Source organism: Salvelinus fontinalis, chromosome 27 (assembly GCF_029448725.1).
Source record: "Salvelinus fontinalis isolate EN_2023a chromosome 27, ASM2944872v1, whole genome shotgun sequence".
In the NCBI taxonomy this organism is placed as follows: domain Eukaryota; kingdom Metazoa; phylum Chordata; class Actinopteri; order Salmoniformes; family Salmonidae; genus Salvelinus; species Salvelinus fontinalis.
Genome location: NC_074691.1, coordinates 16,229,547 through 16,242,806, shown reverse-complemented (window position 1 = coordinate 16,242,806; position 13,260 = coordinate 16,229,547). Strand labels below are relative to the sequence as shown.

General features: G+C 43.0%; 1 protein-coding gene across 3 annotated transcripts in view; it reads left to right on the top strand.

Annotated features, from left to right (window-relative positions):
• The window catches only part of rcan2 (regulator of calcineurin 2), a 114,668-nt gene extending 104,929 nt beyond the window's left edge, over positions 1-9,739 (top strand). For all 3 annotated transcript variants that reach the window (XM_055885024.1, XM_055885025.1, XM_055885026.1), the window contains one exon: positions 6,390-9,739. In XM_055885024.1, coding sequence (XP_055740999.1) covers positions 6,390-6,544 — 155 coding nt within the window. In that variant the 3' untranslated portion in view covers positions 6,545-9,739. The remainder of the gene's footprint in view (positions 1-6,389) is intronic.
• The last annotated feature ends 3,521 nt before the right edge of the window (positions 9,740-13,260 follow it).

Genomic DNA, 13,260 nt, shown 5'->3' with positions numbered 1-13,260 from the left:
ATGTTCAATGGCCGATGAGCACCGATACGTTTTATCTATAATTTCTCTTCATATGACAAGGATTGAAAAGGATTTGCCAGTAGATTGTCGATGTGATTCATGAAATTCTTGAAATCAGTCCAATCAAAGCTACGGTAGATATAACGTGATTTGTCATTATTTTATCTGTGGTCAATGACCTTGAGCCTTCTTGGATGGGCACTTCTAATGTAAATCTATAGCAGCACCCAAGGGGGCTTGAACTTTCAAGCTCTCCCTGTAGATTTTGCGGTGACGTAATGTCCCCATGAATGACAGAACACTGAGCCAATCACGGTGCAACTAGAGAAGATTACCAACCCCTACTCTCTGTATTTGTACTGGCTGCCCACCACAGAAAGCATTGAGCTAGGCTGAAACAAGTAAGAAAGCAAAAATGTATGCGGCTTTATTAACTCAATATTTATAGATTTTACAATATTTTACATTGTTATCAAACTGATATATGACATGTATTAATGCCTAAATAACAAACAAAACAGGCTCAGAACAGGTGAATGACGGGTCGCCACTATGTGTGTTTGTGTGTTTGTGTGTGTGTGTGTGTGTTTGTGTGTGTATGTGTTTGTGTGTGTGTGTATGTGTTTGTGTGTGTGTGTTTGTGTGTGTTTGTGTGTGTATGTGTTTGTGTATGTGTTTGTGTTTGTGTGTGTGTGTATGTGTGTGTGTGTTTGTGTGTTTGTGTGTGTGTGTATGTGTTTGTGTGTGTATGTGTTTGTGTGTGTGTGTGTATGTGTTTGTGTGTGTGTGTTTGTGTGTGTTTGTGTGTGTATGTGTTTGTGTATGTGTTTGTGTGTGTGTGTGTTTGTGTGTGTGTTTGTGTGTGTGTGTTTCATCCAGTGCTTCCACATGAGAGAACGAGTGAGAGAGCGTATCCAGCCTTCAGAGAGACTAGCTGAGTGTAGTGTGATTACGGCTCCACCAGTCTGCCTCCCTCCAACACAAGCCCTCGTTAAGGAGAGAATGCTTTTGTTGTTCCCAGCTTGTTTACAAGGCACGTATCCAGCCTTTCACTCGCTCTCTCACTAAGCCTGAGAAATAAAAACATTTGAGGTGCATCTGTGGGCAAGGGGGTTGCCAAGATGTGTGTCAGCAGGCAGGCAGGCAGCGCTGTACCATTACTATACCAGGGTCTGGAGCTGAAGGAACAGTGGTACAGTACTCTAGTAATACTGTAGTAATACTGTAATAATACAGTGAAATCATGACTGGGTGTATTGGCCCTTATAGTATACAGTAGAATAGATAAGGTCTTTAACATTTTGATTTCACATTCTAGTCATTTAGCAGACTCTCTTATCCAGATCTAATTGCAGGTAGTGCATTGACTTTAAGTCATAATAAGTGCTAGTTTCCCTCAATAAAGCAGCTCTCAGCAAAGCCAGCGCTAGTAAGAAAACATTTCCACACTAGAACAGATGATGTCAGTGAATGGCATGCAGCAAACATATCAAATCAAATGTTATTGGTTGCGTACACATATTTTGCAAATGTTATCGCAGGTGCAGCAAAATTCTTAGGTTTCTAGTGCCAACAGCGCAGTAATACCTAGCAATACAAAACAATACACACAAATGTGAAATATCAGAACGAGCAATGTCAGAGTCCGGAATATAAATATACATGTATATTTAAGCAATAAGGTCCGAGGCGGTGTGGTTTATGGCCAATATACCACAGCTACGGACTGTTCATAGGCCGCATACCCGTGCTATACGGTCTCATATACTACGGCTGTCAGCCAATCAGCATTCAGGGCTCGAACCACCCAGTTTATAAGTATATGTATATAATGGTGTATATAGACAGTATGGACAGTATATGAATAGAAAAGGTGTGTACAGCAGCAGTCAAATGCTCCTGAAGGAATTGTTGCCTCACCCATAACGGGGTTAACTCTGTAGTCTACTACACCTGTTTATTTTGGGACTGTTGCTAAGGAATGTTGTATATTTAAGAAAGGGTGATTCAGAGTGTATTATTTGGAGTGTTTGGCTTGAAGGAATGCTGTAAAAGTAGCTGCACTGTGTTAGTGGTCCTGGGCCTAGGCCACACTGAAGCCCAAAGAGAGAGGCCATCACTACCAGCTGTCCATCTGTCCTTCCACCCCCACACACACGCTCCGCATGGCACGAACCATTAGGTGCCATCCAATTATATCCTGGTTAATACATAGCTTTGATAGGAGCTGGCCAGGTGGGTTGTGGCTGGACAGGCGTTTATTGCCACGGGGTTAGAGATGGTGAGGTTACTGCATACAGTACAGTCCCTACACACACACACACACACACGCGCGCACGCACGCGCAGAGCCCATTCGTTAGCTGAGCCTGAAATAGCAGGGATAATGCCAGGTGCATGTGCTGTGAATGACAATGAGCTCTGTGTGTGTGTGTATGTGTGTGTGTGTGTGTGTGTGTGTGTGTGTGTGTGTGTGTGTGTGTGTGTGTGTGTGTGTGCGTGCGCGTGTGCGTCATTATGTGATAATTAGCTGTAATGTTGTCGTTATCAGAACCCCTGAGACGTACTAAATGACAGATGATAGCTAGGGTATACTGTATAGCAGCTCTTAAGGAGAGTGCTGAACCCCCAGTGTGGAGATGAGTGTGTGTTCTGGGCTCTGTAACTGATCCGGGAGTGAGTTGACTGATACTTATACAGTTCCATGATGTTGTTCTGAGTACTGGGCGTGTGCTGGGCCTCTATTACCCCCCCTCTCATTCTCTTCCTCTCAGTACCTCCCCTTCTCTGTCTATTTCATTTTCACTCTCTTCTCTGTTTTCTGCATTCCTCTCCCTCTCCTCTCCCCCTTTCTCCCCCCTCTACCTCTCCCTCTCTCCCCCCTCTACCTCTCCCTCTCTCCCCCCTCTACCTCGCTCCCCCTCTACCTCTCCCTCTCTCCCCCCTCTACCTCGCTCCCCCTCTACCTCTACCTCTCTCCCCCTCTACCTCTCCCTCTCTCCCCCTCTACCTCTCCCTCTCTCCCTCTTTCTGACTCTGACTGTCTGACCCGGAGCGACAGCACGCAGCAGCATTGACGTCACCCAGCGGTTGGCTGAGGAGCCCAGTCCTCAGGAGAAATGGAGGGAGGGAGGGAATGAGGGAGGGAGGATATTGCTTCAGTCCTCCCTGGGTTCAGGTCCTCCTAACCAGAGAATTACAGTCTTTCTGTATATTAAGCTTCTGCCCCCAATTCTCACATGACCGTTTAGTAATTATGAGGAGAAAATCATCACCCAGGTTGAGTTTGCCTCTCCTCACTGATTTAGTGTCTCTCTTGGAACCAGGGCTCCCTCTTGAGGTCATGTACACATTTACATTTTCAAATGTCTTGTACTGACCATCTCTTCCTCTCTCCCCCCTCTGCTCTCTCTCTCCCCCCTCGGCTCTCTCTCTCTCTCCCCCCTCTGCTCTTTCTCTCCCCCCCGGCTCTCTCTCCCTCTCTCTCTGTTTAAAAAAAACTACAATTTAGGGGGTAGATCAGCTTTAATATTGCAGGTAGATTGTAGCTTCCATCAATGTAATTATCTGCATCACTTCCAATCCCCCATATATATTTGGGCATATATAAATAAATAAATATATATATATATACACATACATACATACATACATACATACATACATACATACATACATACACACATACATACATACATACACATATATATATACACATTAAAAATATATATATTTTCCTTTATTACTTTCTAACCCTACCACCCCTCCCCTAACTAGTGAACCATACAACTAGTGAACAACAACGCTTAGGCTTCTACTTCCAGCTTATACATACTATATACATTTTATGGACACAGTCTATTTTACAATAGTTCTATTTTGTTTGTTTTTACTCCTGTCCATCCTCTACCCTCAACCTCTCCCATCTATTACTTATGTCCTTCCTTTACCCTCAACCTCTCCCATCTATTACTGATGTCCTTCCTCTACCCTCAACCTCTCCCATCTATTACTGATGTCCTTCCTCTACCCTCAACCTCTCCCATCTATTACTTATGTACTTCCTCTACCCTCAACCTCTCCCATCTATTACTGATGTCCTTCCTCTACCCTCAACCTCTCCCATCTATTACTGATGTCCTTCCTCTACCCTCAACCTCTCCCATCTATTACTGATGTCCTTCCTCTACCCTCAACCTCTCCCATCTATTACTTATGTACTTCCTCTACCCTCAACCTCTCCCATCTATTACTGATGTCCTTCCTCTACCCTCAACCTCTCCCATCTATTACTGATGTCCTTCCTCTACCCTCAACCTCTCCCATCTATTACTGATATCCTTCCTCTACCCTCAACCTCTCCCATCTATTACTGATATCCTTCCTCTACCCTCAACCTCTCCCATCTATTACATATGTCCTTCCTCTACCCTCAACCTCTCCCATCTATTACTGATGTCCTTCCTCTACCCTCAACCTCTCCCATCTATTACTGGTGTCCTTCCTCTAGCCTCAACCTCTCCCATCTATTACTGATGTCCTTCCTCTAGCCTCAACCTCTCCCATCTATTACTTATGTACTTCCTCTACCCTCAACCTCTCCCATCTATTACTGATGTCCTTCCTCTACCCTCAACCTCTCCCATCTATTTCTGATGTCCTTCCTCTACCCGCAACCTCTCCCATCTATTACTGATGTCCTTCCTCTACCCTCAACCTCTTCCATCTATTACTGATGTCCTTCCTCTACCCTCAACCTCTCCCATCTATTACTGATGTCCTTCCTCTACCCTCAACCTCTCCCATCTATTACTGATGTCCTTCCTCTAGCCTCAACCTCTCCCATCTATTACTTATGTACTTCCTCTACCCTCAACCTCTCCCATCTATTACTGATGTCTTTCCTCTACCCTCAACCTCTCCCATCTATTTCTGATGTCCTTCCTCTACCCGCAACCTCTCCCATCTATTACTGATGTCCTTCCTCTACCCTCAACCTCTTCCATCTATTACTGATGTCCTTCCTCTACCCTCAACCTCTCCCATCTATTACTGATGTCCTTCCTCTACCCTCAACCTCTCCCATCTATTACTGATATCCTTCCTCTACCCTCAACCTCTCCCATCTATTACTGATATCCTTCCTCTACCCTCAACCTCTCCCATCTATTACATATGTCCTTCCTCTACCCTCAACCTCTCCCATCTATTACTGATGTCCTTCCTCTACCCTCAACCTCTCCCATCTATTACTGGTGTCCTTCCTCTAGCCTCAACCTCTCCCATCTATTACTGATGTCCTTCCTCTAGCCTCAACCTCTCCCATCTATTACTTATGTACTTCCTCTACCCTCAACCTCTCCCATCTATTACTGATGTCCTTCCTCTACCCTCAACCTCTCCCATCTATTTCTGATGTCCTTCCTCTACCCGCAACCTCTCCCATCTATTACTGATGTCCTTCCTCTACCCTCAACCTCTTCCATCTATTACTGATGTCCTTCCTCTACCCTCAACCTCTCCCATCTATTACTGATGTCCTTCCTCTAGCCTCAACCTCTCCCATCTATTACTTATGTACTTCCTCTACCCTCAACCTCTCCCATCTATTACTGATGTCCTTCCTCTACCCTCAACCTCTCCCATCTATTACTGATGTCCTTCCTCTACCCTCAACCTCTCCCATCTATTACTTATGTCCTTCCTCTACCCTCAACCTCTCCCATCTATAACTGATGTCCTTCCTCTACCCTCAACCTCTCCCATCTATTACTGATGTCCTTCCTCTAGCCTCAACCTCTCCCATCTATTACTGATGTCCTTCCTCTAGCCTCAACCTCTCCCATCTATTACTTATGTACTTCCTCTACCCTCAACCTCTCCCATCTATTACTGATGTCCTTCCTCTACCCTCAACCTCTCCCATCTATTACTGATATCCTTCCTCTACCCCCAACCTCTCCCATCTATTACTTATGTCCTTCCTCTACCCTCAACCTCTCCCATCTATTACTGATGTCCTTCCTCTACCCTCAACCTCTCCCATCTATTACTGATATCCTTCCTCTACCCTCAACCTCTCCCATCTATTACTGATGTCCTTCCTCTACCCTCAACCTCTCCCATCTATTACTTATGTCCTTCCTTTACCCTCAACCTCTCCCATCTATTTCTTTCACAGAAGTTCTTAAAGTATACATGTTTTACAGGCACAGTATTTTTTACATTAGTTATCTAGTTGATATTAGTTGTTATTACTCCCAACCTTCAGCTCCATTCAACCCCTCCCATCTATCTCTTAACACCATCCATATTGGATTTCTATTTGCCATGTATTTTTCAACTGTGCTAAAATGTTGCTCTCTCTCCCGTCTCTCTCTCTGTCTACAGGAGAGAAGTTTGAGCTGCATGCGGGAACAGAGTCCACCCCCAGTGTTGTTGTCCACGTCTGCGACAGCGACACAGAGGAAGTGGAGGAACCAAAGAATTGCCCCAAACCAAAAATCATCCAGACCCGGCGCCCTGACCTTCCTACTTCTCACTGAACTCTGTCCCCCTGCCACTTCCTGCCGTAACATCGTCATCTGGAGGAAGGAGAATCGATCCCCCGTCTCTCTCTCACAGGAACATTCCCCGTGTTCAGCACTCCCCACCCTACGGCCTCCCCGCCCGGGCCAGAAGGGGAGTGCTCTCTGTTCCTCATCCTCGTCGACATACAGCCGTTGATGTGCTACATGTATGATTGTGTTGGCAATACTCCATACTTACATCAAGATTCAGCCACCATACCCTCAGTGATTGGTTCCTGTCTGTATGATTCTGTTGTTGTAATGTCACACAGTTAGCAGTGATGGGGCAGCACCTTGCTTTGAGCTCGGGCCTCTGATTGGCTTAGGGGCTGTGGCGAATGCCAGTGTAAAGAAGCCCATTGGTCGCCTTTATAGACGTGTGTTAGCCTTGCTCTCGCTCCACTGCGTATGTACCACAAGCACTGACAATGAATAGCGCTTCTCTCATTAGGGCATGCTAGCTACTGAGGTGGTGGGATGACTCTGGCGCTGCATGAGTTGAAGTAATCTGAAGGAGCATTATGGTCAATACTTTGTCTTATAGTCCCTTCAAGTTGTCAGAGGTTATTCATCGTGTTATCAGTGCTGTCTGTCGACCATGGGAGTTCTTTCAATCTTGCATGCACTGGTCTGATATAGTTTGTGTGTTTACTTTGTTCTGTTTTCTGTATGAAGCTGTCAATTTGACCTCTCTCTCTCTTCTCTAACTTCTCTCTTTTATCTCCCTGTGTTTTCTGGCTATCGGTGTTCTTCACAGAAAACAATGCTAATAACAGTTACAATCCATGCATCTTACAGTGAAAGAATTATGTACAATGACATTTCTGTGATTGTTCCTCAATGTCAATCTTTCTGTGTCCATGTCTTGTCCCCGAAAGTCTGTTTCAAGAAAAAGGAGTATAAGAAAACAAAAGAAAAAACTTAACAAAGAAAAAACGGAATGCCTGGTGGCCACCTTTTCCTCATAGGCTGAAATGGAAAGCCAATCATATATCATCACGTGAAGCCAGTCTATAAAGTGCATGGTTACATTTTTATAGAGATATTGTGTTGTCTGAGAACCGTGGTTCAGTCATGGGATTTCCTCGTGTTTCCTTTATGTGCCTCTGTAGGGAGCGAGAAAGAAACATTTATTCAAACTCACAACGAAGAAAATAAATGCATGATGATGATCCTGAGAGGAGTAAAACAGAAAAAAATGATGTTATTACAGAGTTATGTTACACAAATCTTCCAAGTGCTATTACACAGTTTCTGTCGAGATGGTCAAGGGGAATTACATACTGTACTCACACACACAACCATGTTTGTTTTCCTTTATTGTGTGTTTTGTTTTTCCTGTGTTGGTGTGCCTGGTTTAACTTATAGGCAGTAGAACAAGCCCTGTACAAATTGGACATCCCTGTCTATTTGTGGAGAACTGGCGTTGTGATCAATTTTCTATTGTCCAAACTATTGACCCATCCTGTTTCAGACATTGCACCTACACTCTGATTCTACATTACTGTGACCCACTGATTCAACCCTGGGTGCTTTTATACACTCTAAACCCTCACTGTAACCCCTCACTGTACATCATTCCAATCCCCATCTCTGATAATGATGGCTCAAATGAACAGATTTGATACCCAGTTCAAAGTGCACTAACTGAATTTTTTTTATTCCAACCAGCTCCAGTAGGTTGTAGTTTAATTCCAACCAGTTCCAGTAGGTTGTAGTTTTATTCAAACCAGCTCCAGTAGGTTGTAGTTTAATTCCAACCAGTTCCAGCAGGTTGTAGTTTAATTCCAACCAGCTCCAGTAGGTTGTAGTTTAATTCCAACCAGCTCCAGTAGGTTGTAGTTTAATTCCAACCAACTCCAGTAGGTTGTAGTTTTATTCAAACCAGCTCCAGTAGGTTGTAGTTTAATTCCAACCAGTTCCAGTAGGTTGTAGTTTTATTCAAACCAGCTCCAGTAGGTTGTAGTTTAATTCCAACCAGTTCCAGTAGGTTGTAGTTTAATTCCAACCAGCTCCAGTAGGTTGTAGTTTTATTCCAACAAGCTCCAGTAGGTTGTAGTTTAATTCCAACCAATTCCAGTAGGTTGTAGTTTAATTCCAACCAGCTCCAGTAGGTTGTAGTTTTATTCCAACCAGCTCCAGTAGGTTGTGGTTTAATTCCAACCAGCTCCAGTAGGTTGTAGTTTAATTCCAACCAGTTCCAGTAGGTTGTAGTTTTATTCCAACCAGCTCCAGTAGGTTGTAGTTTTATTCCAACCAGCTCCAGTAAGATGTAGTTTAATTCCAACCAGCTCCAGTAGATTGTAGTTTAATTCCAACCAGCTCCAGTAGGTTGTAGTTTTATTCTACCTGCAATATTTTCCTATCTGTTGTTGTATAACATTTACAGTCATTCTAATTAATATTTTAAGCAGATCAAAGGATGTTGGTAATAATGAGCCACTATCCTTGTGGAAGTCATAGACTTCAAATGCAATTTAATACAGGCCCTTTCCTAAAAAAACAGGTTTGAATCATGTATTATATATGGTGCATATCAAATGGTTACAATAGTGTATTCCTCTTCCTTGTTTTATTTCATACATGCTGGCTTTAAGACACTATTCCCTCACTGTATGGTCAGATGGACCAGACACAACACAATGACATGCCACTGTCCAAGGTTTGTACTACAGCCACCATTACTCCCCTCAATGAGGTGACTTATATACATGCAATGGTTTTTGTTCTGGACTTTGGTGTCTTTCGCCTAGACCTCTGGTCTGTTGACTCGGCGCTAAAATCTTGTCCTGCAGTCACATTCCTCAAAACTTAAACACAGTAGACACTATGTACCTGTGTATAATTCAACATGTCCCAATATTTGTATTTTATTTTCAAATGAAAATCATTATATTATTATCTGTTTCTTCTAAGAGTCAGTTGGATTGGAAGGGAATATCAGTGATGGGGTAACCAATATGTGTATTGTGTAAAAAATTGTGTATGACCATCAATGTACTTGTCATTCTACATGTAACGTTACAACAACCTGCCTGCCTACACTAAGGAGACATATCTGTATATATTAATCAATACTATTTTTACTGCATTTTTGTACAAATATTCATGGTAGCCATGTACAAGTAGTTCAAATGATTCTATGGTAGTATTAAAATAGTTTGGTTTTAATTAATTGTCTCGTGTTGTTATTTCATGGCTCTGTTGCTTATAGGCCTACTGATTGTATAGGGAAATGAAACGCGTCTACATCACCTCCCCAGCCCAGCCTCCATCTACATGACTCCTATCTTGTAAAGTCTCCCCATTCAGCTAACCGTCACTGCATCCCATTTAATTCCCTTCCTTGTGGAACATCAGTGTGTAAGGCTAGCCACGGCCAATTCGGTGCAAGTCGAGTTTTCTCTCAAGAGCCATCACCATTGTACGGTGTTTCATTTTGAACAAAGAGGACATCACTGTGATAAACGCAACGTTCACCTCATCTCTCTCTCTCTTTCCCTTCCACCCTCTCTCTCGCTCCCGTTTGTTCCTTATTGCTTTATACTCTGTTGGAGATCGCTTGTTATTCCCCTCACTCCACTGTTGCCGTGGGTTTCTAGGGTGATGCTGACGCAACAGCCGTAAATCATGGTGGTGTTTCCAGTGCCCGCCCCTTCTAGTGTGGACGAAAGGTTACAATATGACGCTGATGTTCATTGTTCAGTCAGGGGGCTACAGGCTATGTTTAGGAAGGCTTCAACTTTTTGTCCTTGCTGTAGGACAGAAATGACATGAAAAGTGGTGCTTTGACTCTCCCTCCTTTCCTCTCTACTCCTCAGTCTCCTGCCTCCTTCTAGCTGTTCGGTCATCCAGACACAAACCACTCACTAACTGGCTCCCATATAGACATGTAGAAACCACAGTCTTGGACTATAGGATGAGAATAAAGACACAACAGTGACATCAATCCTCATTCTTGCCAAACATGTAACATTCACCAGGGTTGTAGAGTAATGGATTGTTTTATGGGTTGGAGTTAGGGTTTCAGCTCTAAGTGCAATGTATTTTCAGTCTAGGGTCTAGGGTTAGGTAATACATGGTGGAGCTGAAACCCTAGAATGGTAATACAATGCACTTACAGCTGTTAGACTAACTCTTACCCTATCCTTTCAATGGGTACATGTAACACAATACTGGATTTATTACACTGTACTTATAGGGGTAATTACACGCTAATAACAAAATTGTAATGCAAAATGTGACCCTAAAAAATACTTGGTTTATTATTAATACATTCCATTACTTATTTTCAAAGCAGTGTTTATGTCCAATTTGCTTGCCAAACGTCTAGGTCTTTATGGAGCCGTTAGGAGACAGACCGTAAATAAAGTGTTTGCTGATGAACCTGTGGTTTTCAGTAATAATAATATGAGACTGTGATGCTTGTGAGTAATAGATTAGGATTTACCATCTTCTATTTCACTGCATCGTAAAACTTCACAGCAGACATAAATCAATTCGCCTCTCTGCAGAGCAGAGCAATATCTGCATGGCCCACTAGGAGGCAGTAAATACCTTCCATTTTATAGACTGCCTGTTTTATGGCCAAATTTAAGCAGCTGAGATTTGATTTTATGGGTGTTATTAAAAGGAATGATCATATCATTATAAAGTGAAATGCCACCATAAAATAATCTATAGCCCCGTTTATACCTGGTTCTAACTTGCGTCCTTTGTCTTGATTTTGTCCACATTCTGATTGTGCCCACATTGTCAGACAGGTGTAGACAATCAAAGGACACATTGTAATGCGTTCAGATCTTCCTGCCCACATCCGGAGGTAGTCAGACACGCATTGTGTCTGGATATCTTACAAGTGTAAACAGATCTGGACAGAGAAACCATTTATATCATAATTTTTCCACCCTATAAAATCATTAACAGGTGGCACCATTGACTGATTACATCAATGTGTCTTACATTAAATAAAACATCATATTTTGAAAGAATAGCTGTGAAATAATTTACATAAAGGAAGGGACCAGGAAATCTGGTCACAATGCAGACACATTTTAATACCATGTGTAGACACATTTCTGGAAATATGGGTACAATCAGAATGTAGACAAGATCAGGACAAAGGACCCATGTTAGTACCAGGTATAAACGGGGCTTTTGAATGCCTGTTAGCATGTGGACAATGTTGAAACATCACTATAGTGCTAGAATGACAGACAGTAGGCCACTCTGTACAATAGAATCATTTCAGACTAGCTCTGTCCGTGTTCCGTTGCTAATATTTATTTCATCGAGTGTATAAATATATCATTTGTTTCTTTGTTGGTAAAAATGTGTGTGCGTATCAGTGGTTCTTTCAGGGGGAGATGCTGTGTGACTTTCTGTATGTGCCTATAGTACATATATGTGAGCATGCTGTGTAGCTCTACGTTTTGTTTTGATTAAGCGTGTGTTTGTGTGTGAGTGTGCGTGCGTACGCGTGCTGTTACCATGCTCCAGTGCTCTGACAATTTTTGGTCCTGCATCCTGATCCCCAGAGCTAGGCGAGCTGTGCCCAGGCTGTGGTGGCAGATTTGGGGCAGCTGAGGTGGAGGAGCTTGGGGCAGGAGCCACCTGGTCTGGGTCTGGGGATTAGCCCAGCCAGCATGGCCTTCAGCTGCCTACTGAAACACCTCAGCAGAGTTTCACCACAACCAACCTTTACTACCATCATTATGTTTACTGAAACAAACACCTCAGCTGAAAAACCTCACAAGTCTGTCCGTTCGTCCGTCCGTCCATCATCCATCCATCCATCCAGTAGAACAATCACTGATTCACCTCACTAACACTCCTCCTTATTATTACATCCAAACCCAACCAAAGACCATGCTTAGGCTACTGTAGAACTGCAACTCACCCTCACAAACCCCACATCAGCCGATGAAAACTATTGTTGTTCAGCGGAGGAGTGTTAAGGAGAATGGCTTTGGAAAAAATGTCCTGCATGTTTTTTACAGCGTCAAAAGATTCTTCAGCGATAGAAAAAGGATTCAGCCCATTTCCTTGGGTTGATGGGAACAATTGTTTCTCTACTGGCTCTGTTCCAGCAGCAGCCCATTGTAAACGGACATGATCACAGCGTATTGGCACGCTGTTTGTTAGTGAAGAGAACCAACGTTACACCAAAGGAATCATATCCTGGAACGCATGTTAATGTACCAGTCAGACATCTTTTAGAGCAGTAGTCTACAGTAAGAAGTACCAGTCAGACATCTTTTAGAGCAGTAGTCTACAGTAAGAAGTACCAGTCAGACATCTTTTAGAGCAGTAGTCTACAGTAAGGAGTACCAGTCAGACATCTTTTAGAGCAGTAGTCTACAGTAAGAAGTACCAGTCAGACATCTTTTAGAGCAGTAGTCTACAGTAAGGAGTACCAGTCAGACATCTTTTAGAGCAGTAGTCTACAGTAAGGAGTACCAGTCAGACATCTTTTAGAGCAGTAGTCTACAGTAAGGAGTACCAGTCAGACATCTTTTAGAGCAGTAGTCTACAGTAAGAAGTACCAGTCAGACATCTTTTAGAGCAGTAGTCTACAGTAAGGAGTACCAGTCAGACATCTTTTAGAGCAGTAGTCTACAGTAAGAAGTACCAGTCAGACATCTTTTAGAGCAGTAGTCTACAGTAAGAAGTACCAGTCAGACATCTTTTAG